At 55.1% G+C, this 24,597-nt stretch overlaps 1 protein-coding gene across 1 annotated transcript; it reads left to right on the top strand.

Moving 5' to 3' along the window:
• The first annotated feature begins 9,859 nt into the window (after positions 1 to 9,859).
• Positions 9,860 to 24,397, top strand: Aatk (apoptosis associated tyrosine kinase). Its single transcript, XM_059272263.1, has 13 exons — positions 9,860 to 9,989; positions 12,506 to 12,653; positions 15,061 to 15,140; positions 15,438 to 15,556; positions 15,686 to 15,773; positions 16,268 to 16,401; positions 17,949 to 18,033; positions 18,115 to 18,236; positions 18,784 to 18,933; positions 19,256 to 21,863; positions 21,940 to 22,087; positions 22,209 to 22,409; positions 23,264 to 24,397. The coding sequence occupies exons 1-13, from the start codon at positions 9,945 to 9,947 to the stop codon at positions 23,302 to 23,304; spliced, it is 3,969 nt and encodes a 1,322-aa protein (XP_059128246.1). The 5' UTR covers positions 9,860 to 9,944; the 3' UTR covers positions 23,305 to 24,397.
• The last annotated feature ends 200 nt before the right edge of the window (positions 24,398 to 24,597 follow it).

Raw genomic sequence — 24,597 nt, 5'->3', positions numbered from 1 at the left:
CTGTGAAGTGGGCTTCTCCAGGCAATGACTCACATAGGATTGTGTAGGAGGCCCTGCTGACCTCAGCTGGGCCAAGGCCTCAGTGTGGTTGATGTTTAAGCACTTCCTAAGACACTGTGAGAACAACAAAGCCACGTACAGTTTTTGTTTTATTCAATGTGTGGGAATGGGAGGGGCGAGGTTGTGCCAGTGCTGACGATGGGCTTGATCCTAGGGTGGGCAGGGCAGTCCTGTCAGTGTGGCAGTCCTGTCAGTGTGCCCTAGCTGGGCACGGTTTCCAGATCTGTGCTCCCAGCGCCCCTGGTGGACAGAGGTGGGAAGCCTGTGCAGGCTGTCTACTGCTCTCTGACCCTCCCGGCTTCCTTCTTTCTTTACACTGAGGTGTGGGGTTTTTGTTGTTGTTTGTTTTATGTGTGTGAGAGTTTTGTCCGAATGTGGGTCTGTGCACCATATCTGTGCCTAGTGCCCACAGAGGTCAGAAGAAGGCACCAGATCCCTTGGAACTGGAGTTACAGATGGTTATGATCTGCCATGTGGGTGCTGGGAACTGAACCTAGGAAGAGCAGCTCCTGCTTTTATCCTCAGAACCAGCTCTCCAGCCCCAGCTCTAGTCTCTTGGCTGTGATTTGTGGATAACGTCTATGGAACAGGTTTTTAGGAGAGACAGAGGTAGATGTGGGGGCATGCATATGTGCACCTGTGTTGATGGACACATGTCTACATGTGTTCACATGCTTGGGTGTAGGTGGAAGTTTCTGTCTGGCCAGCAACTCCCAAATACCTGGCAGCTGCTTCTCAAATTACCATGCAGAGGCTTATATTAATTATAAATGCTCAGCCAGTAGCTCAGGCTTATTATTAACTAGCTCTTAAATTAACCCATAATTCTTATCTATGTTTAGCCATGTGGTTTGGTACCTTTTCTCAGTATGACATTCTCATCTTGCTTCCTCTGTGTCTGGCTGGCGACTCCTTGTCCTTGTTCTCCTTGTATCTCTGCTCGGATTTCCTGCCTGACTCTATCCTGCTTTGCTATAGGCCAAAGCAGCTTCTTTATTAACCTTTCTTTCTTTATGGTAATAAAACATATTCACAGCACACAGAAAGACATCCCACAATGCTTGGGTGTGTGTGAGCACCTGTTTGCCTGTGTGTTCTGTGCCTCGATGGGCCTGGCCTCTGTATTTGGGGCAGACCTTTTTCTGTCCCAGGAGCTGGTATCCAGTGGGGTGGGTGGCAGGTGCCCCTGCTGATGTGAGCGGCATGAGTGGGACCCAGGGTGGAGTCAGCGGAGTGACTTCTGTGGTTGTGGAGGGGAGGTTATGGGTTGTGGGTGACTCTAGCCAGGTCTCCTGACATCCATGTTTTCAGGGACAAGACTGAGTCTGGGAGAGGGGTCTCTGGGCTCCGCTGATGGAGCACGGTTTCTGCTGAATCAGTGCTTCAGAAACCCACGTAAACACATAGATTTGGGAGTTTAAGACCATCCCTGGTTGCTGGGTGATGGCACACACTTAATTCTAGTGCAGATCTCTGAGTTCGAGGCCAGCCTGGTCTACAGATTGAGTTTCAGGACAGCCAGGGCCACACAGAGAAACCCTGTTTCGAAAAACAAGAAAACAAAAACAATAACAAAAATGGCTATTCCTGGTCGGGCAGCGGTGGCGCACGCCTTTAATCCCAGTACTCGGGAGGCAGAGCCAGGCGGATCTCTGTGAGTTCAAGGCCAGCCTGATTTATAGAGTGAGATCCAGGACAGGCACCAAAACTACACAGAGAAACCCTGTCTCCAAAAACCAAAAACCAAAAACCGACCAACCAAACCAACAAACACAATGGCTATCCCTGGCCCTGTGGTTCTGGCCGGCCTGTTTGGCTGTCTCCTCATCCTTCCCATCCACCCCCAGAGGCACGGGCACTATATAAAGGACAGGCCTGGGGGCTCTCAGACCACCACAGCCAGCAGAGTGATGATCTGCAGGGCACAAGAAGGGAGTTCAGTTCAACATGACTAAGTAGCTGATGTTGGTTCAAACTCCTGGAGTCCTGGAGACACCGAGTAGTTTATTTTAGGCATATTTTGTTTGTTTGTTTTCCAGTTTTTCAAGACAGGGTTTCTTTGTGTAACAGACCTGGCTGTCCTGGAATTAGCTCTGTAGACCAGGCTGGCCTTGAACTCACAGAGATTCGCCTGCCTCTGCCTCCCGAGTGCTAGGATTAAAGGCATGTGCCACCACTGCCCGGCTTATTTTAGGCATATTTAAGCACAGCACAATTTGGTGAAAATTTTCCTGGTGGTAATTAATGCAATCCATGTGCACAAGAAAGCTGAAAACGTGAGTACATCTAAACTCTTTGTAAAGTATATGTAACATCTTCCATAAAGATAGGGTCTGTAGATTGACAAGCTCATGATAAGGGTCTGGGGGAGGATCCCGTGTGGTCTTGGCCACACAGGAAGCACAAAGATCACTAGGCTATTAACCACATCTGCTCACAGGTTATGCATCCCTTCCTTTGAAGGAACAACCCTGTGTGTTTAACATTCCTGGTTCCCCTTGTGCTTATCTGTGAGCACAAGGGCCTCCGTGTCTCCCACAACTCCCCCTTTTTTATTTCTTAAAGAGAAAATTGTGGCTGTAATGGAGACCAAGGCTTAATGCCATGCCTGCATGGCTAGTCCAATACAGGCAGTCTTAACAGAATTGTAAGAATGGCTAATAGAGGACCGAGGAAAGGGGGAAGCCATCCTAACCATGATGGCCATTCAAAGGCCACTTGAGAGATTTTGTTTATCTCCTTATGCAGATCATTAATTTGACCATCCATAGTATGAGAGAAGTCTGACACATCAAAGCAGTACATACTAGGATATTGTTGACAACCACCAATATGCTTGAGCAACAAATAATCTGAGGTGCTCTATTTTGTAAAAATGTGATTCTCAATCCTCTCATCTCTTGACTAATTTCTGCTAATATTTTTACTGTAATATTAGTAGTTTTACTAATCATAAGGCCATATTTGAAATTTCTCAATGTATTCCAGTAGTCACTCCTGGGACTGGTAATAAAAAAAAACTAAAAACAGTGCTTAGCATATCAAAACAACATCATACTGTCTCCTGTTAGTCTATTATAAAAAGGCATGGCTTTTATCCCCCGGACAAAAAGCATTTGGATTCTGCATTGACAAGTTGAGAATTAACATGTAAGTCGGTCAGTAGTTCTGTCTCCTTGTTGTCTCTCCAAGCTGTAGACTTTCTCTTCCTCTTGGGACGTCTCATCTTGATGGGTTTGCCTTCTGCCTCCTGACACTTCACCGCCCAGTGGTCTCTGGGATGCTGTCCTGGTCGGATGCATCAGAGTGGAGCCTTCTGGGACTGTGTCCATTTTCTGGAAAAACACAAATATGACCTCTCTTGGATGTTAGGACCTCAGGTCCTTTCCACTGATTAATTTCTGGGTCTTTCCACTTAACATACACTTTAGGCTGGGTCTCCTTTGGGCAAAACGCTGGGGTAATAGAAGAAGCATTATCCTTTAAAATGAAAAGATTTAAAGTTAGCATAGCTAAAAGCAGCATAGCATGTGGGGCTGTAGGTGGGTGTATATACCCCTTTTTATTTTTAAAATTTGCTGTTTAAGTATTTGATGGTGTTGTTCCACAACAGCTTGACCCTGTGTATTGTAAGGAATTTCAGTAACATAATTAATATTCCATAAATTGCAAAATTCTTTAAACCGTGCTCAGAAAAGTAGGGCCCTTATCAGCTTTCAGTTGTAATGGGATCCTAGGAAGGAAATGCATAAAGAGCCATTTGGAAAAGTCCAGTTCCTGTAGCTAGAGTTTTCCTGCCTGGCCCACCTCAGGACAAATCTCTGTCACCCACCAGTCCCACAGCCATTCAGACCCAACCAAGTAAACACAGAGACTTATATTGGTTACAAACTGTATGGCCGTGGCAGGTTTCTTGCTAACTGTTCTTACAGCTTAAATTAATCCATTTCTATTAATCTATACCTTGCCACATGGCTCGTGGCTTACCGGCATCTTCACATGCGGCTTGTCATGGTGGCGGCTGGCAGTGTCTCTCTCTCAGCCTTCCACTTCCCAGAATTCTTCTCTTTGTCCCGCCTATACTTCCTGCCTAGCCAATGGCCAATCAGTGATTTATTTACTGACCAATCAGCAACACACTTGACATACAGACCATCCCACAGCACTTCCCCTTTTCTTTTCTTAAAAAGGAAGGTTTTAACCTTTATATATCTCCAAAGTCAGCTTGGTATATTTGGGAATTTGGGCGTAGTTTCTCTTACTACTTCCTGCTGGAGAGGGGTGCTGTATCTTATGGGGACACAAAGAATATTTTAGGATTATGGAGTAGTCCATGAGGGTGTATCGTCTGAGCCAGTTGCCTTGAAACGGTTCTGGATGTTGGATCATCTGGGCCATGGTGTCATCAGAGACCTTTCAGGGGGTCTTGGTGGTCAAACCTGATGTATCTTAATCTAGAACAAATCCATAGCCTCTGGCTTTCTGTGGAAACAAAAGCAGAGCCTCCTTTCCAAAGCAACATATCCTTACATCCAAATTTTGAAGTCAAGGTACCTTTAAAATATACATTTTGGCATAACTCAACAGCTTTTGTAATCAAATGTTTTTCTTCAGTTACAAATATCAAAGAGAACATAATCCAGATTCTCTGTGTGGTAGCCATCTTTTTTTTTTTTTAATTATTTTATTTTTTTTGGTTTTTCAAGACAGGGTTTCTCTGTGTAGCTTTGTGCCTTTCCTGGAACTCACTTGGTAGCCCAGGCTGGCCTCGAACTCACAGAGATCCGCCTGGCTCTGCCTCCCGAGTGCTGGGATTAAAGGTGTGCGCCACCACCGCCCCGTGGTAGCCATCTTTACGTGGCTTATTTTTTTTTTTTTTTATATTAGCTTGAGCCGATTGCTTTAAACTGCAGCCTTTTAAGCCTGAAACGGCAATGGCGCTATGGCTGCTGGCTCCGCCCACTTCAGCTTCCCCACATGGCGGTGGTACGTTTTCCGCCAGCTCTGGGAGCCATCAACTCTCAGAAATAGTGGGTCTATGCTTCTATCAAAGCAGCGTGTAGCCCAGAAACCTCTTTTTTTTTGTTTTGTTTTGTGCTAGCAAAGGCTAAATCCACCACACAGCTTAATGTGCCACTCGCAGAGGCCTCATTCCGGCCATACTGCAGGTCGAGCATGCACGCCAGGAACCCGCCATAGTAGCTCAAACACGCAGGCTGCTGCTAGCTTGAAAGAGACAACTAGGAGCTGTTTTAAGCTCCGTTTTAGAATCTTTTTACTCAGGTTTTAGGTGGAAACTCTTGCCAACACGTTGGATGCCATTTGTAGCTAGAGTTTTCCTGCCTGGCCCACCTCAGGACAAATCTCTGTCACCCACCAGTCCCACAGCCATTCAGACCCAACCAAGTAAACACAGAGACTTATATTGGTTACAAACTGTATGGCCGTGGCAGGCTTCTTGCTAACTGTTCTTACAGCTTAAATTAATCCATTTCTATTAATCTATACCTTGCCACATGGCTCGTGGCTTACCGGCATCTTCACATGCGGCTTGTCATGGTGGCAGCTGGCAGTGTCTCTCTCTCAGCCTTCCACTTCCCAGAATTCTTCTCTTTATCCCGCCTATACTTCCTGCCTAGCCAATGGCCAATCAGTGATTTATTTACTGACCAATCAGCAACACACTTGACATACAGACCATCCCACAGCAAGTTCCAGATATGACACAATGGTATTTTCCTGGATTCCCCAGGGCTCCATGCCATGCTTGCAGCCATGCTCTGCAGCCGACGAGTTAGGGAGAGGCACCATGAGTGCTTATACTGTACCCTAGCACATGTCTCTACTTGATGGCAGAGAAGGCCCCAGACACATACACCCTAGTTCCAGATGTTAGGCTGATGTGAGAACCACCCACTACTAATTATGCATTAGGAGCTTGGAATACTGTGTAAACTATGCCTTTAATAGAGGCCAGGCTCTCGTGAGCCTCCTCTAACTTCTGTCCTTGCCGACGTCTGGTCATTTATGTCAGACCTAGGCAAGCACAAAACTAAACTGCAAACAAACCTATTTAATTAACAGTGGTCATTAACATCTAAAGATTTAAACCTAAGGCTATTTACATAAGATTTGGGATCTTCAAAATTCAGGGCAATTTTAACTCTGATCTGGAGAAGACTAGATAACAGGGTGCTTAGACGTACCGGAGAAATAATCACAGAAAATTCCAGAGGAGAAAACAATTGCTTTCCTGGACAAGCACCAAAGTGCTTACGGCTGATACTGTAAACAAAACAAAATCGTGAACTTTATCAAGGTATAGTAGTTCCACGGAAGAAGAACTTGCTGGAAGGTTCTAGTTTACTACATTTTGCAGACACTCTGATGTAACAGATTCTCAGGCTGTACCAAAAATAATTTTAGGTGAAAACTTCAAGATCAGCAAAACCCAGTTTTAGGGCAAGATTCATCTGCGGAGACACTGGCCCCTCTTCCGTTTCTCTCGCCAAGCTACTCACCTCTCACCCGTTCCTACTTCCCATTTGCTAGACTCTGTTCCGAGGACCTCATCCCAAATGTTTCCATCCCTCCCCTCCACCCTGTCCACACCCACAACCCCTCAGCCACGCTCCTTTTCTCTCGTAAGCTGGTCCCCATTCCCAGTGCGTCTCCATCCTGCGTGTGCCAGTTCACACGTGAAATCAGTTCGTGTTGAGCTTCAGTCTTCCTTCAGGATGCCCATTATGGGTAGGGATGTGCAAACTGAGGCTCCACAGCTACCGTCATGACTGGAAGACTCTGTCCTCCTTGGTTCACCCAAGTAAACTGCCACCTGAATTGAAATAAACAGCAGAGTTTGGTTTTTGAAGACTCTGCCTCTCAGATTGGAACAAGCAGTCTGACGAGCATTGCCTGAGGTGGCAGAACAGTGTCTCAGTATGAGCATGTGGCTGGAGGGCTGGGTTCCCGCCCTGCCGAGACCTGCCAGGCTGTGTCCGGCAGGGGCTTTCTTATTTTCTTTTACGACTCTCCTGAGAGGGCCCAAGTAATACATTACTGCAGTCTAGCTTGCAAAACAGGGATTTGACAACCCCCTTCTCTTTGGGTGCCCCTCCTCACTCACACAGTAGACCAGGCTGGCCTTCAACTCACAGAGATCCACCTGCCTCTGCCTCCTGAGTGCTGGGATTAAAGGTGTGCACCACCGCCCAGCTACACAGGCTGATTTTTATCCCCCCTTTCATGGGATCTTTTTACGTTAGCGCCCATGTGTTTCCAGTTTTCAACATCAGTGATTCCTGGTTTGAGAAACCAAGGACTGGGCTGGAGAGATGGCTCAGAGGTTAAGAGCACTGGCTGCTCTTCCAGAGGTCCTGAGTTCAATTCCCAGCAACCACATGGTGGCTCACAACCATCTATAATAAGATCTGGTGCTCTCTTCTGGCCTGTAGACAGAACACTCACTATATACATAATACATAAATAAATCTTAAAAAAAAAAAAAAGACAAGAAATCAAGGACTGAATTCACCACAGTCACTTGGACAGCGTCTCAGAGATGCTTTGCCTCAAGGACTGAGAAGAACCCATGCTATTTGACTCTCACTTACTGTGCCAACTCCTTGGGTGAGAGACTGACCTCCTAGCCCCTGTTTTTATTTAAAGAAAAAATTTCCTACCTTCTCTGAGAGCTGAGCCCCACACTTTCTTTTAAGGAACATTGCTGGCTCCCCTAGTGCTTATCTGTGGGCACGAGGACCTCCACGCCTCCCACACAGCCCACCGAGTGTTTCTTCCCCACCAGCACCTCAGCACAGCCCTCTGTGGCCCTAGCCGGCTGGAGGTCAGAAGGGACCCACAGAAAGGCCAGTGGCCTCGATGGGAGGCCAGGGCAAGCCTGCAACAGAAGTTGAGCTTGGCCCCTCCAAGGTTGCTTCTACCTGGCACATGCCCACGCAGCCCGGGGGTAAGCAGCGGGTGATCTGAGGTACCAGACATGCCTTTGAAGACTAGGGGGCCAGCTCCAGGCTGCAGGGCCATCAGTGGGCCCATGAGTGCAGGTAGCAGTGGGTGTGGGAGGAGGGAGTACTGGTACCACGGCGGCACGAGACAGAGAAAGGAGAGATGACTCACCATGGCAACAGCGTGGTCTGAAGGGGCTCACTGCTTTCTGGAGGTGCGGAAGGGTGCACAACATGCTCACTCATGTCCACCCTGTTGTGGATTCTGCACTTACACTCATGTGACACTCAGGTGTGAGCACACAGTGCCATTTGCATGGTATGGGAGTAGTTTATATACATACATGCAGGGCCACCTGTGTACAAGGCACACGCATGTACAAGGCACACACATGAGGGATACCCAGAAACCCTGCCTATCAAGGCCACCGGAAGGGCATTGGCCCAGGATGTGCACTGGTCCCATGAAAGTGGCTGCCGCCTGCGAACTTTCAGCGGCTAGCTGTTTACCTTGCCATGGTGTTACCCCATTCTGCTTTGCTAGCTGCCCTCTTCCCTGTTCCTTAGCCCTGCCTGGTCTCTACTCTAGCTCACAAGGACCCTCTTATCTCCAGGTGTAGAGTGGGAAGTATTCACAGGCACCCAAGTAGAAATTCCAACCTGAATCTCTTGGCCTTCAGGTTCACTCTTCCTCCAGGCAGCCCTCCCAGATGCGTTGTGAGCCAGAATCCCTGGCAGAAGCACAGGGCCTTCATCTTTGCAGAGTCCGGGTCCTCCCAAGTGTGACAAAGTGACTCGGTGGCTGCAGAGACTCAGCACCCAGAGGTGCTGGGTGCTCTAGACTGCTAGGGGTTTAGTGAGGACCCACGGATAGAGAAGGCCTCTGGGGAAGAGGGTGACTCAGAGCCTGTGTGCTGAGGGAGGGCAGGCCCAGGAGGCAGAGCTGTCCCCAGCATACGCCTTCCTGTCCAGTGGACACGCTGGGCTGGCCCCACAAGCCAGCTTAGTCACACAGCTGTCTTCCCCCAGCCAGTCTGCTAAGGAGCCCCAGCTTAGACGCTCAGCAATGAGAGAGTGGGAGTGGTCCGCTGTCCTAAGTACCTTGGTTTCCCCATCTGAGATGTGGTGGCTTGTTTAGATCAGGGGCTAAAGAAGGGAGGAGTTTCTGCTGCCCAGGTTGGAAGCAGCACCAAGAGACCTGGGGAACAAGCAGAGCTTTGAATATGGGCCACTCGGCACCCAGCAGGGCAACTTCTCAGCGCCAGCAGGATCCCTGCACCTTCGAGATCTAGCCCCTTGATCTCCCTTGCCTGTCCTGCCTTGGTGTTCTAGCCCCAAAGTGGACAGAGTGGTAGAGCAGGGTCCAGAGAGGAGTGTGGATCTTATTTTTTTTTAAATAAAAATTTTTATGTGTGCAGATGTTTTTGCCTGAATGCATGCCTGTGTACCATGTGTGTGCCTGGTGCCAGTGGAGTCCAGAGAGGGCATTGGATCTCCTGGGACTGGAGTTGGGGTGGTTCTGATCCACCACGTGGGTGCAGGGAATTGAACCCAAGTCCTCTAGAAGAGCAGCCAGTGCTCCTAACTGCTGAGCCAACTCTCCAGCCCCGATAGTGAGTCTATATGGTGTTAGACCCTGATATAACAGAGAGGTGTCCATGAGCCTTGGAACTGGGAGCTGAGCCCACACTCAGGACTTCACTAGGACTGCAGGCTCTGGCTAACAAGGCCGTTCCTCGGTCCGTTGGTTTAAGGCTCTGTCCAGGTGCTGGGTCAGAGCAAGGGGTGGCGTGCTGAGGCTGAGAGGAGGCATGTGCTCTCCTTCCTGCAGACGGCGTCCCGCTCAGTGAGCTGTCCTGGTCGTCCTCCCTCGCGGTGGTGGCTGTGTCCTTCTCGGCGCTCTTCTCTGTCATCGTCCTCATGCTGGCCTGCCTGTGCTGTAAGAAGGGCGGCATTGGGTTCAAGGTGAGGGCACAGGGTCCACCCGCCACCCAGCTCCCCTCCATCCTGGGGCTGGAGCCATCTGGGACCGACTGAACCCCTTGTCTGGTATCCCACAGCCTCTCTTTTGGGGGCTCCTGGGGCCCGCTACCCTGCCCTCATTAAGGGACCCCCCCTTTGTAGACATGGCCTCACGCTGTCACATTCCAGCACCAGGTCAGGCCTGTCCGTGTCCAGCGAGGCTGATATGACTGTAAGGAGCCTTTAAGGGTTCTTGAGAGCGCTCTCACTCCCGGTGAAGAGACCCTTAGGTCTTGCTCACTGAGGCAGAGGGAAGGTGAAACCACACAGACACCCTTCCCCAGCACCCACACCATCATTTGGGAGCTCCCTAGCTCGGGCAGCTTCTGCTCAGAGAACACCCATCAGGTTCCAGACACAAGGGCTCACCTCTTTGCAGCTACAGCAGCAGTCCTGTTTGTGGCCTGTCCACTGAAGGCCGAGTGCCCTTCACTACAACCTCCCTGGGACTAGACTCCAAGCTGAGGCCTCCACCCTAGTGACAGAGGCCCAGGGGCATCCCTGCATGCTTCCAGCCCTGTGGCCACTCCTGTCATCGGGTGGCTCTGAACAAGGAAGGCAGGACGGAAAGCGGGTATCGCAGGGCTGATCCCCCAGAGTAGGCGCCACCAGGGGCTGCGGGGGCTACAGCCTTGCCTGTCAGCACATTGAAGCCCGGCCAGAGCCCTCCCATTCCTGCACCCACGCTGGGCAGGCTGGGCAGGAGGTGGGGTTTCTACACTGCAGAGGTCAGGGTGGGAGGATGGCTTGTATCTTGGGGGGCACCTCCTACTGGGTGACCCGCACCAAATGCTGTTATCCTTTTGTAGCACAGGCTCCCAGCCAAACTGGGGAGCTGAGGACCTGAGCAGTGGGCACTGTGGTGGCCCCTAGAGGCTACAGGTCTGCACTGCTCTGGTGCCCCCATCCCAGGGGACAGTCTCCTGACCACAGGCGGGACAATCAGGGAGAGTTCTTTCCTGGAGGACCTTGAGGGCAGAGCCTCGAGGTTGTGGGGGTGGGGGTGGGAGCCCAGGGTGCCACGCTGGCGGCCATTGTGTAGCAAGCCCCTCCTGGGGCACTGAGAACAAGGCCCCACACAAGGACTAGCGGCAGCCCCTCCTACCCATGCCCTTCTCACCTCCTCGGGAACATGGTGCCCGGAACATTCCAGTACCAGTGTGCCTTGACTGGAGGGTCACTGCCTCCCGCTTCCACAGTGGGTTCCCTGCTGGAGCTGTTCTGGGCAGGGGCTGGCAGCCCCAATGCTCACTCTGTGCTACCTGATCGCCCGCTGCGCTGGGGGAACCCGGCTGGCTCTCCGGCAGGGGAAGGTAATGGCTGGAGCCAGAACTCACGCAAAGGGGGAGGTGGTGGTCATCACAGGCCCAGGTGTGTGGGACTAGAGAAACTCTAAGGTGGGAAACTCTAAGGTGGCCTTCTAGGCTCTGGGGAGGGAGAGCTCCCTCCGATGTTGGTGGCTCTGTTCTCAGAGTGCAGACCTGGGCTGGCCACCAGGAACATAGGGCCACCCCCTTTACAAAGAGACAAATGACCCAGAAAAAGAAGAGGTCCCCAGGGTACGTTTAACTGTCTGTCCTCAGGGATGTGGCCTGGAGTGGGTAGCCAGGTTCTAGTTGGTGCCCGGTCCTCAGGGCCTCAGGTCCCCACCTGGGGAGGTGCGGGTGGGACAGCATGGCCGGGAGACTTGCCCAGTGCCGAGGACAGGCTGGCCTTGTTTTCACTCTGTCCCCATTTTGGTTTTTGTTTTGTTTGTTTGTGGTTCTAGGCAAGTGTTCTGCCACTAATCCCGCCCTCACTTGAAACTAGGCTGTGGCCACCCCAGACTAACTCTGCTTGGAAGGTGCTCTAGATGCAGTGGGGTGGGCATGGGGGTGACCTCTACTCTTCAAAATAGCAGCCTGTCCCAAGAGTGGCCTCCAGGGGTGTCCAGCCGCAGGCTCTCAGGGGGTCTGGGCACTGGTGGTGGTAGCGGTGGTACCATGGGTGAGGGTACACCACTGCCTAGAGGCAGGTGTGGAGATGGGGGTGGTGAACAAGTCCCTGGGTTCCTTGCTCCCTGTCCAGCTAGGGATGGAGACACCTAGTTACTTTTCCCAGGCATGAGCAATGGAGCCCCTGACCGTGAATCTGCTCCAAGCCAGAAGGGGACCACTCATGGGGTCCATGAAGGGTGGCTCTGCTTCTTTGCCTTGACCTTTGTCTCTAGTCCCTGCCACCGGCAGGGCTCAGCCTGGGTGCAACAGCCCCACCTGAGGCTGATGCCTTTGGCCCTCCCTAGGGTTGGTGTCCTGGAGCAGTCAGGGCCTATGAACAGGTGTTCGGGGAACAACAGGGGACACACTCTAGCTCTGTGTTGGTCCAGTTGAGCGCTGGGAGACGGGCCTTTTACATCCTGTCTCGCCTCCCCTGACCCTCTGTGACACCTGCTTGCCCACCTGTGCTGGCCCAACCTGCAGGAGTTTGAGAATGCTGAGGGGGACGAGTATGTGGCCGACTTCTCGGAGCAGGGTTCCCCGGCTGCGGCTGCGCAGAACGGCCCCGATGTGTACGTCCTGCCCCTCACTGAAGTCTCCTTGCCCATGGCCAAGCAGCCGGGGCGCTCAGGTAAGTGGACTTGTCTCCCTCCCTCCATTGTGTCTTGGGGTCAGCAGGCTGTGGAAACCTGAGAAGTTGGTTCTGGGATGGGGACTCTTGGGGCCGATGCGGTGGGTGGCCAAGGCTCTTTGGCTGCATCTCAGGCTGGGCTGTGTAGGAAGGTGCATGAACCCCCTTCTGGATCTGGGGGCCAGCTGTCAGCAGGCTTGAGAGCAGCCTTGCGCCTGCCATTTCTCCACCCGAGGGGCTGCTATGTGAAGGGGCAGTAACGGGCAGGTGGCCCAACACGCTGGTTCTGGGATTATTGGCCCTTCTCCGCCGTTTCCACCATACTTACCCTAGGCTCCTGCTGCCTTGGGCCCAACCCCATAGGGACATAGCCTCATTATGCCTTCCAGACGGGGCCTGCCCACACAGCAAAGGGAGGTCTGGTCCCACCTGTAGGCAATGTAGGCAGGGCTCTGTCCTGTGGCCCCTTTGCCCTCTGCCTACCCCTCTCTTTGACTTCCTCCAGAGTCACTCCCCTCTAAGCCAGGCTCTAGAGGTGACAGGCAAATGGCTGAGTTTTAGAAGCCCAGTTCTGCCCTAGTCAAGATGGTCCCTTGGGACTACGGCTACCTTTCCAGGCTAGAAGTTTCCCTTGATGTCCATCTGATGGCTCCAGGGATACTGAGGCGGGAGTCAAACAGAGCACTGCTGGCCCCAAGGTCTCATCACTGTGGTGACAAGTAGGCCACTCTCTCCACCTCAACCCTGGGCCAGCCCCACCAGGCTCTCAATACTTCCCATCAGGGGCCCAGCCTCCATCAAGGGCTAGGGGGTCTTAGTACCTGCTTGAGCCAGTAGAGACTTCGATAGGCCCTCCTGGCCCAACGCTGCATGCATACGCCTGGGGCCCACTGAGTCTCATGGGGGAGAGCTCAAAAGTCAGGCAGTCCAGGCGGTGGTGGCGCACACCTTTAATCTCGGCACTCGGGAGGCAGAGCCAGGCAGATCTCTAAGTTCGAGGCCAGCCTGGTCTACAGAACGAGATCCAGGACAGGCACCAAAACTACACAGAGAAACCCTGTCTCAAACAAGCAAACAAACAAACAAAAAAGTCAGGCAGGATCCAGGCATGGAGGTCCATGTCATGAACACATTTATTCACTGTCTTAGAGGCCTGCAGCTATCCCTAGCACCTCAAAAGAGGCAGGCAGGCTTGGCCACACAGGGGCCTGGACCTTCCTGGAGGCCTCACGCATCACCTAACCGTAGACGTTGCTAGGGGTGAGTGGGGAGCCAGGGGCTCACAGGATGCATTACTACCCTGGATTGGTCCTGGACCTGTCTATCCAGGGACAAGGGCATAGCTGAGGCCCCACACATCCTAGCTGGCCCCCACTCCTGGGAGACAGAGGACAAGGGTGGACAGGGACCCAGGCGAGGGCAGAGGTCATGCTTTCTCCATTGTTCAGCTCTGTTGTTTCTGGGGGAGCATCTTCTTACAAGTTGGGAGAAATCTGGAGTGAGGATGGGTCCCCCCACCTGAGCCTGAGCCCCCGGGTCTAGCTCCCAATGTGCAAGCATTCTCCTGCCCTGTTGCTGTACTGGTATCCATTGTCTGGACCCTGAACCTGCTCTGGGATAACCAAGGTCCTAGAGAGCCCCAGGGTGGAAGACAGGCATCCAGACAGACTGGGGTTCAGAGCATAAGTCCTAGGACACAAGGCCCAGTGAGACTCTCCCATGAATTGGGCACCAAGCCAACATTCCCTGAGTCTATTAGTCCCTGAGGGCTGCCCGCTCCCCTGGGCCCTCCCAACAGCTCTAACTATGGCCTTCTGGGCTATCAGCGTGGGAGCAGAATTCAGGGAATCTGAGGGGGTGTGAGTGGGTGCAATGAGTCCCAGCCCTGTCCTCTCTGCACATACTGACCCTTCTCCACTGCCTTCACCCAGCCTGGCCTACAGGGAGAATGGGCCCAGTGTGTCCCGTACAGGGCTGTGCCAAGCAGCCCCCAACAAAGGCGCCTTTGGTGTGACTGGTGTTTGAATGCCAGCCTGTGGCAGGGGTAGGGGGGTGGGCCGCTCTGGTGTCTTCCCAGGCCTCAGCACCAGCTTCTTGCCTCATCCAAAACTGCCTTCCAGGCCCTGCTGTCTGGGCTTGGCTTATCCCTGTGGCTCTGAGTACACTTCCCCAGGCTTGGTCAGAAATATGCCTGGATGTGGATTGAGATCTATGACTCTGCTTACAGCTGTCACCCCAGAGCCTAAGAGACACTGGCCCTTGATGGCAGCCCTCAAATGTGGCCTCCACTTCAGCGGAGCCTCGCTGGCTGGGGGACTTGGGGTAGCTCCCTGGGCCCTGGAGAGCCTGGTAAAGAAGATGGAGAGGTAGTAGAGGTTACGTTCCTGAGTCTCCTGTTTTAATACAGTGCAACTTCTCAAGTCCACGGACCTGGGCCGGCACAGCCTCCTGTACCTGAAGGAGATTGGCCACGGCTGGTTTGGGAAGGTAAGCGTACCTCAGGGTGGTGGGAATAGCAAGGTGTGTGCTTGCTTCTCCTGGGAGTCCCCTGGGGAGAGGCTCTTTCTCACACACATCCCTGACTGAACTGTGCACCCGAGTACTCCTTCCTCATCGTGGACCTCAGAGAGTGAGAAAAGTGGGAGCCTTGAGGTGGACCCGGGCTGAGTGTCCCAGCCAGAGGTCTTGGTGGCAAGCTGCACAACCACCCGAGGCACTAGGAGCAAAATGGCCTTTCCTATGGAGACTGGAAGGGACCCCGGTGATGTCTGTCACCTCTGGCAGGTGTTCTTGGGGGAGGTACACTCGGGCGTCAGTGGCACACAGGTGGTGGTGAAGGAGCTGAAGGCCAGCGCCAGCGTGCAGGAGCAGATGCAGTTCTTGGAGGAGGCACAGCCCTACAGGTGGGTGTGGGTGTGGGGGTGGGGGATCAGCACAGCGGGAGAACTGGGCGGTTGTGGGAAGGGGGGTACTGTGCTGGGGCCTGGCTGCCCCATGCTGCCCTCCAACTCAGATGCCCGGGGCTCTTCCAGGGCTCTGCAGCACAGCAACCTGCTTCAGTGCCTGGCCCAGTGTGCTGAGGTGACCCCCTACCTGCTGGTTATGGAGTTCTGTCCGCTGGTAAGTGGCAATCTGTGGGAGGCAGCATTGGCTCTCCGGGTCCTGTTCCAACCGGTTGTCCTGAAGGGAAGTGGGAGGCCTCTCTGAGCGGGGGTAGGGGTGGGGGTGGGGCTCCTCTCTTGCTGTGCCTCTTGGGACCCTCAATACCCCTAAAGTGGAGTCCTGGAAGTCCCTGCCCAGCACTGTCTCAGAGGAGGCCTGCTCAGAGAGGGTGAGCCAACAGCAGTGGGGGCCACACGGGGTGCTTGGGCAGTTCAGCATGAGGGCCAGCCACTGGGCTCACACAGCTCCTGGGGCAGAGCCTGAGTTCTGGGTCTTGGCCTTGGGCCCCTTTACACGCACTGCTCTGAAGCTGAAGCTGGGGCTGCTATATGGAGGCTACTGTGGCAGAGTTGAGACCACTCGGGCTGCCAGCTGGTCCTCAGGCCACCAGATCCAGGTTCTCTTGGGTGTGGGCTGCACAGCGAGGAGGTCACTGTGTGCTCTCTCGGCAGGGGGACCTCAAAGGTTATCTACGGAGCTGCCGGGTGACAGAGTCCATGGCGCCTGACCCCCTGACCTTGCAACGCATGGCTTGTGAGGTGGCATGTGGGGTCTTGCATCTACATCGTCACAACTACGTCCACAGGTGAGGGCTAATGAGACCACACAGGCCATTGGTCCCCCAGTGTCTTGATCCTCAGACAGAATGCCTCTGTGTGAGAAAGTCATATGGTGATCCCACTTTTGGGGCCTCATGACCTGAGTTCATCTACATAGCATCCCATAGCTACTCTGCAAGGAATTTTATAAATCCTAGCTGGGCGTGGTGACTCACACCTTTAATTCCAGCACTCCAGAGGCAGAGGTAGGCAGATCTCGGTGAGTTCAAGTCCACCTTGGTCTACAGAGTGCGTTTCAGAACAGCTGGGGCTGCCTCAAAATAAATAAGTAAAAATTGCAAAGACTGAAGTTTGAAACTCTCTTTGTAGACAATTAAACGAAGAAGCCCATACTGTTCGCTATAGCGGCCAGCCACACTTGGGCCCCACGCTCAGCCCCAGCCTGTTTCCCTCAAGCCATAAACGGGCGGCTGGGCTGGTCCTGCAGCGGGAGGGGTGGCTCTGTCCTGCCTCTGGTGGTCAAAAGACAGGCCAGGATGCCCAGCCCCCCGTGAGCCGGGGGCACGTGCTGGAAGAAGTGGCGATGGACGAGTGGCCCTGCCAACCCCGACGCGGCACAGGCCGTCCTCCCCAACAATATCCTGGTGCTGAGTGATGACACAGGCGACTCCAGCATCAGTGATTTTGTTGAAGAGGGCAGCTGCCAGCCTCCTGCCCCGCCTGCTGCCCCAGCTGCCCCAGCCATAGGCATGGACCCAGGCCACCCCGCCCTGCAGCTGTCCCCTGGCATAGTCCTCCTGGGGTAGAGGCTGGCTCCAGGATGGCTCCATCTTCACCTGGAGACCTTCTGCATAGCAACAGTATGGCAGATGCAGGCAGGCACATCCCATACCACTCTGTAATCCTGTGCCCGAACACTCGTGTGGCCTCCAGCCAGGCAAGAGCATGAAAGCTGGCATCCCAGGCTTGCCAATGAGTTGGAGGAGGTCCGGGGTGGTGCTTTGTGGTCCAGCTCATTCTAGATTTGAGTTCTAGCTCTGCGTAGCAGGGCAGGCCTACACTCTAGAACATGGGCTATGACTGTTGGCAGGACCCTCTGCGACACTCTAGGCCTCAGTTTCCCCATTAATTCTAACCTCCCGAGAACTTAGGCGATGGTGTGGTGTAGTGAGGTTGGAAGGGTGATGGTCCCAGAAGGACACTGCAGATACACAGGACCTCGCTGATGGCTTGGGGCTCCTGTGGGGCAGGTCGGGAAAAGGGTTGGAAGGGGCTGGAGTTCTAGTGTTGGTCAGGCAGCACAGCACCTTGCTGGGAGTCCTTGAGCATCTTCCAGCCTTATTTTCACATGCATTGACATGTTCAAAGTGCCGTCCACACAGGTCTTCCAAGATAGCCAGCACAGGGTGTGGAGCCAGGGTTGGAACACAGGCAGGTGGTCCTCAGACATCCCTTCCTGTCTGCCTGCCTGGCCACGCCCAGGAGCCAAATCACCCTGCTGTGGGTAAAGGACCCGCAGTACTGGACACTCCCAGGCTGGCAAGCTTTGCTGACATTGCCTACCACCCTGCAGTGACCTGGCCCTGAGGAACTGCCTGCTAACGGCTGACCTGACGGTGAAGGTTGGCGATTATGGCCTGTCACATTGCAAATACAGGGTGAGTGAGGGCAGGCAGAGCCTGTAGGCAGGGGTGGCTGTGGACTGCAGTTAACTCCCATCCTGTCTCTGTGTGCTGCAGGAAGACTACCTCGTGACCACTGACCAGCTGTGGGTGCCATTGCGCTGGATTGCACCAGAGCTGGTAGACGAGGTGCATGGCAACCTACTGGTGGTAGATCAGACCAAGACCAGCAATGTGTGGTGAGTGCAGGTCTGGCTGCTGGGAGGGCCTAGGGATGCCGCCTGCCCAGATGCCTGCCTCAGTGCCAGATGCTCTGTGGTGGGGATGCTGGCTTTCAGCTCTGCCTCCTACTCCAACATTCCCACTTCCTTCTCTGGCTAGGGTGCAGGCTGGCACCCAGGGAAAGTGTGCTCATGCCTGCCACCATGTGGCCTTGTGAGGTCACTCGTGGGCTACTAGTTCCAACTGTTGGTCGGTTCCTGAGGTCCCTGCTCTGGTAGAGGGACTTCCTGGACAGTCAAGGGTGTGGCGCTTTTCAGGGCAGGACCAAGTGACACTCACCGATACTGGGGCTGAAGTGCACATTTAGGTTAGGGACCCTTCATGAGCTACTGCTGTAGGCCATGTGTCCTTCTGGGATACGGGGCCTTGACTTGCACCTGTGCCCCTAGAGAGGGGCAGCTGTGGCATAATGAGCTCCAGTCCTGGGCAGACTGGCGTGACTGCAAGTGTTCAGGGGTCCTGTGCAGTCATGCTCAGCCATGCCTACTGTGGCTGCCCCTGCAGGTCCCTGGGTGTGACCATCTGGGAGCTCTTCGAGTTGGGTACACAGCCCTATCCCCAGCACTCGGACCGGCAGGTGCTGGCTTACGCCGTCCGAGAGCAGCAGCTTAAGTTGCCCAAGCCCCAGCTGCAGCTGACTCTGTCTGATCGCTGGTAAGGACCCCATCCCCCACACCCACACCCGGACAGGCAGGACAGAGGGGCACAGGTGGCTGAACTCTACAGCTTGGGGCTGGTTGGTCCAACTCTATATGGCTTCTGGGTCTCTGCGGCCTGAACAGGCATGGGGGATCCCAGGGAAATACCCCACCCTAGACCCCTTCCCAGGCTACTGGGTCTGCCTTGGGAGATTGCCTTAACTGTCCCCAAAGTATCCTGAGCATGGGGGAACTGACTCTCCCTGGAGGGTAGGTTATACTCCTGGCCAGTGTGCCTCTGGATGTGGCCAGGGCCACCCATGAGGGCCTCCCGGCAGGTACGAAGTGATGCAATTCTGCTGGCTACAGCCAGAGCAGAGGCCCACAGCCGAAGAGGTCCACCTGCTGCTGTCCTACTTGTGTGCCAAGGGCACCACAGAGTTGGAGGAGGAGTTTGAGCGGCGCTGGCGTTCCCTGAGGCCCGGTGGCGGCCCGGGCCTGGGGTCAGGTTCCACCGGGCCAGCGGTTGCTGCCGCCGAGCTCACCGCTGCCTCGTCTTTCCCACTGCTGGAGCAGTTCACCAGCGACGGCTTTCACGTGGACAGCGATGATGTGCTGACAGTAACTGAAACAAGCCACGGCCTCAACTTTGAATACAAGTGGGAGGCTGGCTGTGGCACGGAGGCATTCCCACCCCCGGGGGGTGTGTCTAGCCCAGACTCGGCAGCACGTCTGCAGGAGTTCTGTGCACCTGACAGCTCTCCACCTGGAGTGGTGCCAGTGCTCAGTGCCCACAGCCCCTCAGTGGGCAGCGAGTACTTCATCCGCCTAGAGGGGGCAGTGCCTGCCGCTGGCCATGATCCGGACTGTGCCGGCTGCGCTCCCAGCCCCGAAGCTGTGACTGATCAAGACAATAACTCAGAGGACAGCACCACCACTTCCCTCGTCATGGAGCCACTGCTGGGCCATGCACCCCCCGTCGGGGGCCTGTGGGGCCCCTGTGACCACCACTCATGCAGGAGGCAAGAGCCACCCTGCCCCTCACGCTCGCCCTCTCCCGGGACCCCGATGTTGCCAGCTGAAGACATAGACTGGGGTGTGGCTACCTTCTGCCCACCCTTCTTCGATGACCCACTGAGTGCATCTCCCTCTGGCAGTCCTGAGGCCCAGGCATCTCCCAGCGATGAGGAGCTGGAGGGGGAAAAGACAGGGAAAGCTGCTCAGTGTGGACACTGGAGCTCTAACGTGTCAGCCAATAACAACAGTGGCAGCCGAGACCCAGAATCTTGGGATCCCGGCTATGTGAGCAGCTTCACAGACAGCTACAGGGATGACTGCTCCAGCCTAGAGCAGACCCCAAGGGCCTCCCCTGAGCTGGGCCGCCCCCTGTCCCAGGAGGATCCCAGAGAATTTCTGCCGGGGCTAGTAGCAGCCTCCCCTGGTCAGGAGCCAAGCCGCTGCTTCAGCCTGCTCCCTCTGTGTCCTGCCAAAGGCCTGGCACCTGCTTCCTGCCTGGCCACACGCCCCTGGACAGAGGCAGCTGCAGGTGGGGGTGATAACCCCCAGGTGGAACCCAAACTTGCCCAGGAGGCTGAGAGCTCCGCTGAATCCCAGCTATCCCTTCCTTCTGTCCCCTCCCCATCCCACGAAGGAGCCCCACTTCCCTCGGAGGAGGCAAGTGCTCCCGATATCCTGCCTGCCGCTCCCACGCCCGCTGCTGGCAGCCGGGTGACTGTCCCTATGCCGGCCCTCACCCTGGACAGCTGCGGCAGTTCTCTGGGGCAAGAGGCACCTAGCAGTGAGGACGAGGACACCACTGAGGCTACGTCAGGAGTCTTCACCGACCTGTCCAGTGACGGCCCTCACACTGAGAAGCCAGGCATACCACCAGCCTTACGCTGTCTGCAGAAGCAGGTGGGGACCCCTGACTCCCTCGACTCTCTGGACATCCCGTCCTCAGCCAGCGATGGTGGCTGTGAGGTCTTGAGCCCATTGGCTGCTGGTCTCCCTGCTGGGCAGCCCCGTGCCATGGACAGTGGTTATGATACAGAGAACTACGAGTCTCCGGAGTTTGTGCTCAAAGAGGCACATGAGTCTAGTGAGCCTGAGGCCTTTGGGGAGCTAGCCTCTGAGGGTGAGAGCCCAGGGCCTGAGACTTTGCTCTCTGTCTCCCTTGGTGGCCTCAGCAAGAAGAACCCCTACCGAGACTCTGCCTATTTCTCGGATCTGGACGCTGAGTCCGAATCCACCTTTGGCCCTGAGAAGTGCAGTGGGGTCCAGGACTCCCAAAAGGAGCAAGACCTGAAGAGCCCACCTAGTGCAGGGCATCAGTCTGTGCAGGCTTTTCCCGGGCCTGAGGTGCCCAGCGAGGACCCAGATACTAGCCCCAGGGAGGTGCTGCCCCCAGCACAGCAGCCAGAGGAGCCCTTACCAGATGGCCGCGGGCCAGAGCCCCTTGGGGCTCAAGGCCCAGTTGAGGTGCAGCCTGTGCCCAGCCCTAGTCATTCCAAATGTTTCCTGCTGACCTCAGTCCCACTGAGCTCAGAAGGCAATGGCATGGAGCCCCAGGGTCCCCCAGGACGGTTGTCAGGGCCGGCCCAGCTCGGGCGGATGGGAAGCCCTAGCACACCCAGATCCCCGCTCTGCCTGGCCCTGCCTGGCCACCCTGGGGCTTTGGAGGGCCGGCCAGAGGACGAAGAGGACAGTGAAGACAGTGACGAATCTGATGAGGAGCTTCGATGCTACAGCATCCAGGAGCCCAGCGAGGACAGTGAGGAGGAGCCACCAGCGGTGCCTGTGGTAGTGGCTGAGAGCCAGAGTGCCCGAAATCTGCGTAGCTTGCTGAAGATGCCCAGCCTTCTGTCTGAGGCCTTCTGCGAGGACCTGGAGCGCAAGAAGAAGGCTGTGTCCTTCTTTGATGACGTCACGGTCTACCTCTTCGACCAGGTGGGCTGTTGCTGTGGGTATGCACAGGCTGGGTGAGGGTGGGCAGCCCAAGTCACACAGTGCTCTGCCCCTCCAGGAGAGCCCCACCCGAGAGACTGGGGAGCCATTCCCCAGCACGAAGGAATCACTCCCCACGTTCCTGGAGGGTAGCCCTGGCTCACCCAGTGCCCCTGGCCTGCCGCGGCGAGCTGACCACTTGCCCGACAGCTCCACTCCTGAACAGGGTGAGCCAGGTGTTGGGGGCCAGATGGGGCCAGATGGGAGGCTGGGTTCAGAATGTGGTATCACCTGAAGCGGGGGCTGGGAGATGGAATAAGGAAAGTGACTCTGTGGTCTGACTTGCAGGTAGTAGGTTCGAATGGGATGATGATTTCCCGCTGGCGCCGGGCAAGGCTGCTATGGTGACTGCACTGGACCCTGCTGACCCTGTCCTGGCCACGCCCACCACGGCAGCTGCACCCCTCTCACGTTTCACCGTGTCTCCCACACCTGCCTCCCGCTTCTCCATCACTCATGTATCTGACTCAGATGCCCCGTCGGTGGGAGGTGAGTGTGGTGGGGCTGAGGTGGGGTGGAGGGACATTGTGGATGGGCGTCTGTGAGAGGGGTCAGCAGGGGAGGCTTGGCGGCCCCTGGTCTGCTGGACATGGCCCTCTTAACAGTGTTTGGCTCCTGGCCTCTGGGCAGACACTGTCCAGGTGCGCTGGCCTCCTGCCTCCTGGGTCCCAGAACCTGCCCACCCTCTGCCCAGTCTACCCTCCACAGCATTCTGCTGGCACTGAGCATTTGTTCTGCACTTCTCGGCCCCACCCTGGCCTCCCACAGCTTGCTAGAACAATTCCAGCATGGAGGTCTCTACTACTGCCATCTACTGGCACACTTCTGCTCTGAGGTTCTTGGTAGGTAGGAGTCCCTGTCAGGACTTGACCCAAGTGGTGGTACCATGGCCCACCCTGTCAAGTCATGTGCCCCCTCCACTACCTGCACCAGGGCAGGCTCCTCTCTGCCAGGTCTACCTCCTGTAGCCCACCCACAGTTTCGACAAGTCCTTTCTGTCTACTTCTTACCCTCCCCTGGCTGTGGTAGGTAGCCTTGAGAAGGACTTGTCAGCCTCATCTCTGGCACAAGGAGATGACTACATGACCGTGACCATGTCCTCTTTGTTTGGGCCTCAGTTCCCATGTGTACAAGGACACGGAGGGCATTTTCTAAGCATTGCTGGCCCTGGAGCTGGGTGACATGGGAAGAGAAATGGGCCCATCTCCCACCCACCCACAGGTCTACCACATTGAACAGGCCTGTTGGTGGGCCAGGCAGTTGTGGGGGTGGGTGGGTTTGGGTGTGTGAGAACCTGTGTCTGGTTACCTCCCCACATGCTCACATAGCATCCCCTTTACCAGGCCCAGCAGCAAGTGCTGGGGGCCGATACACAGAGGCTTGAGACCCAGGTAGCTCCACCCTTCGGAGGCTGGCGTCCCTGGAGCCCCTGCCATCCTATCCAGGCAGCAGCAAGGATGGTGACCGGGAATGAATGGGGACCATCAGCACCCCCACAGCATCCTGGAGAAGCAGGTGGATGAGAGGCCTGTATCTAGCCCTGGACGTGTTGGGTCGTGTACCTCCTCTGTGCTGCCTGATGGTAGATGTGTCCCGAGTGAACACTGGGGTTTGCTGCTAGCCCCTGAACATACCTGTAGCCTGAGGGCCTGTGGGTGTCCGTAAGCATATACATACACACTCAAGAAGGGCCCCCTGACCCCTGGTGGCTCTTCACTCCTGGACAGACCCCCCACCCCCCACCCTGCAGCTGCTCTTCCTAGATGGCTGTTGGTGAGCTGGCTTCAGGCCAGGATCATGCAGTCCAAGGGCCTGCATGCCCTGTTGGCTACATCCTGCCTTGTGTTCAAAGGACACTTGGCCAGGTTTCAAGATGGCTTTAAGCCTGAAGGTCCCTTTTGGGTACCCCCCCCCCCCTTCTTACCTGGGTCTAGGTTTGCTCAGAGCAAGGTTGGACCCCTGGGCTCCAAGCCCTTATCTCAGTCTGTGGCGGTTCCCCTTCACTGCGTCTGCAGAAGCCCTTCCCCACAGGGTCTGTCTGGACTGTTCTGGCCTAGGTCCTGCCATGTAGCAGAGGCTTCCAGGCCACAGCCGGACCGCCCCAGAGCTGTCCTCTACAGACAGGGTAGTGTGGGAAACACTCCCTTACAGAGAAGTGCCCTGCCCCTACCCTGGCCAGAGAAGACTAGGGTGTACCCTACAGCCACTGTGGGGCTCCTGCCTGCAGGCAGGGCTGGGAGAAAACAGGGCTAGGGTGGGCTGTACAGGGAATATTTTTGTAACTTGCTGGAGTGAATGGAAATGGGGTGATTCTAAGTTATTGTTGCCAAAGACATGTAAAGTATATTGTTGCTTTGGGGGTGGGGGCAATGTTTTTTGTTTTGTTTTGTTTTTGTTTTTAGTTTGAGGCTTAGGACGCTGGTGCAATGATTTTCTTGTTCCTTGTTTTTTAAGAGAAACCAAGCTAAGAAAAAACAGCCTTTGTGCTCAGTGTTTTCTTTCCCGTCTGCAGCTAACACCTTCAGGGGGATGACAGATGGGGAACCTGGCAGTCACCTCTGTTCCTTCCCCCCTTCAGTCCTCTCCTATTCCTCAAGAAGGCTCTCTCAGGTCAGATGAAAGGGGACCTCCCAGAGCAGCCACCCACCTCCCCGAGCCTGTCCTCAGCCAGCAGTGG

This window comes from Peromyscus eremicus, chromosome 8a (assembly GCF_949786415.1).
Source record: "Peromyscus eremicus chromosome 8a, PerEre_H2_v1, whole genome shotgun sequence".
NCBI classification, from domain to species: Eukaryota; Metazoa; Chordata; class Mammalia; order Rodentia; family Cricetidae; genus Peromyscus; species Peromyscus eremicus.
Note: the sequence above shows the minus strand (reverse complement) of the source record. Positions and strands in the feature narration are given on the sequence as shown.

Excerpts from the sequence above, each read along its gene's own strand:
- Aatk (XM_059272263.1), top strand. The coding sequence starts at position 9,945 with ATGCTGGCCTGCCTGTGCTGTAAGAAGGGCGGCATTGGGTTCAAG. Across the intron at positions 16,402-17,948 it reads CGTCACAACTACGTCCACAG|TGACCTGGCCCTGAGGAACT; the intron begins GTGAGGGCTAAT and ends ACCACCCTGCAG. Across the intron at positions 18,034-18,114 it reads TGTCACATTGCAAATACAGG|GAAGACTACCTCGTGACCAC; the intron begins GTGAGTGAGGGC and ends TGTGTGCTGCAG.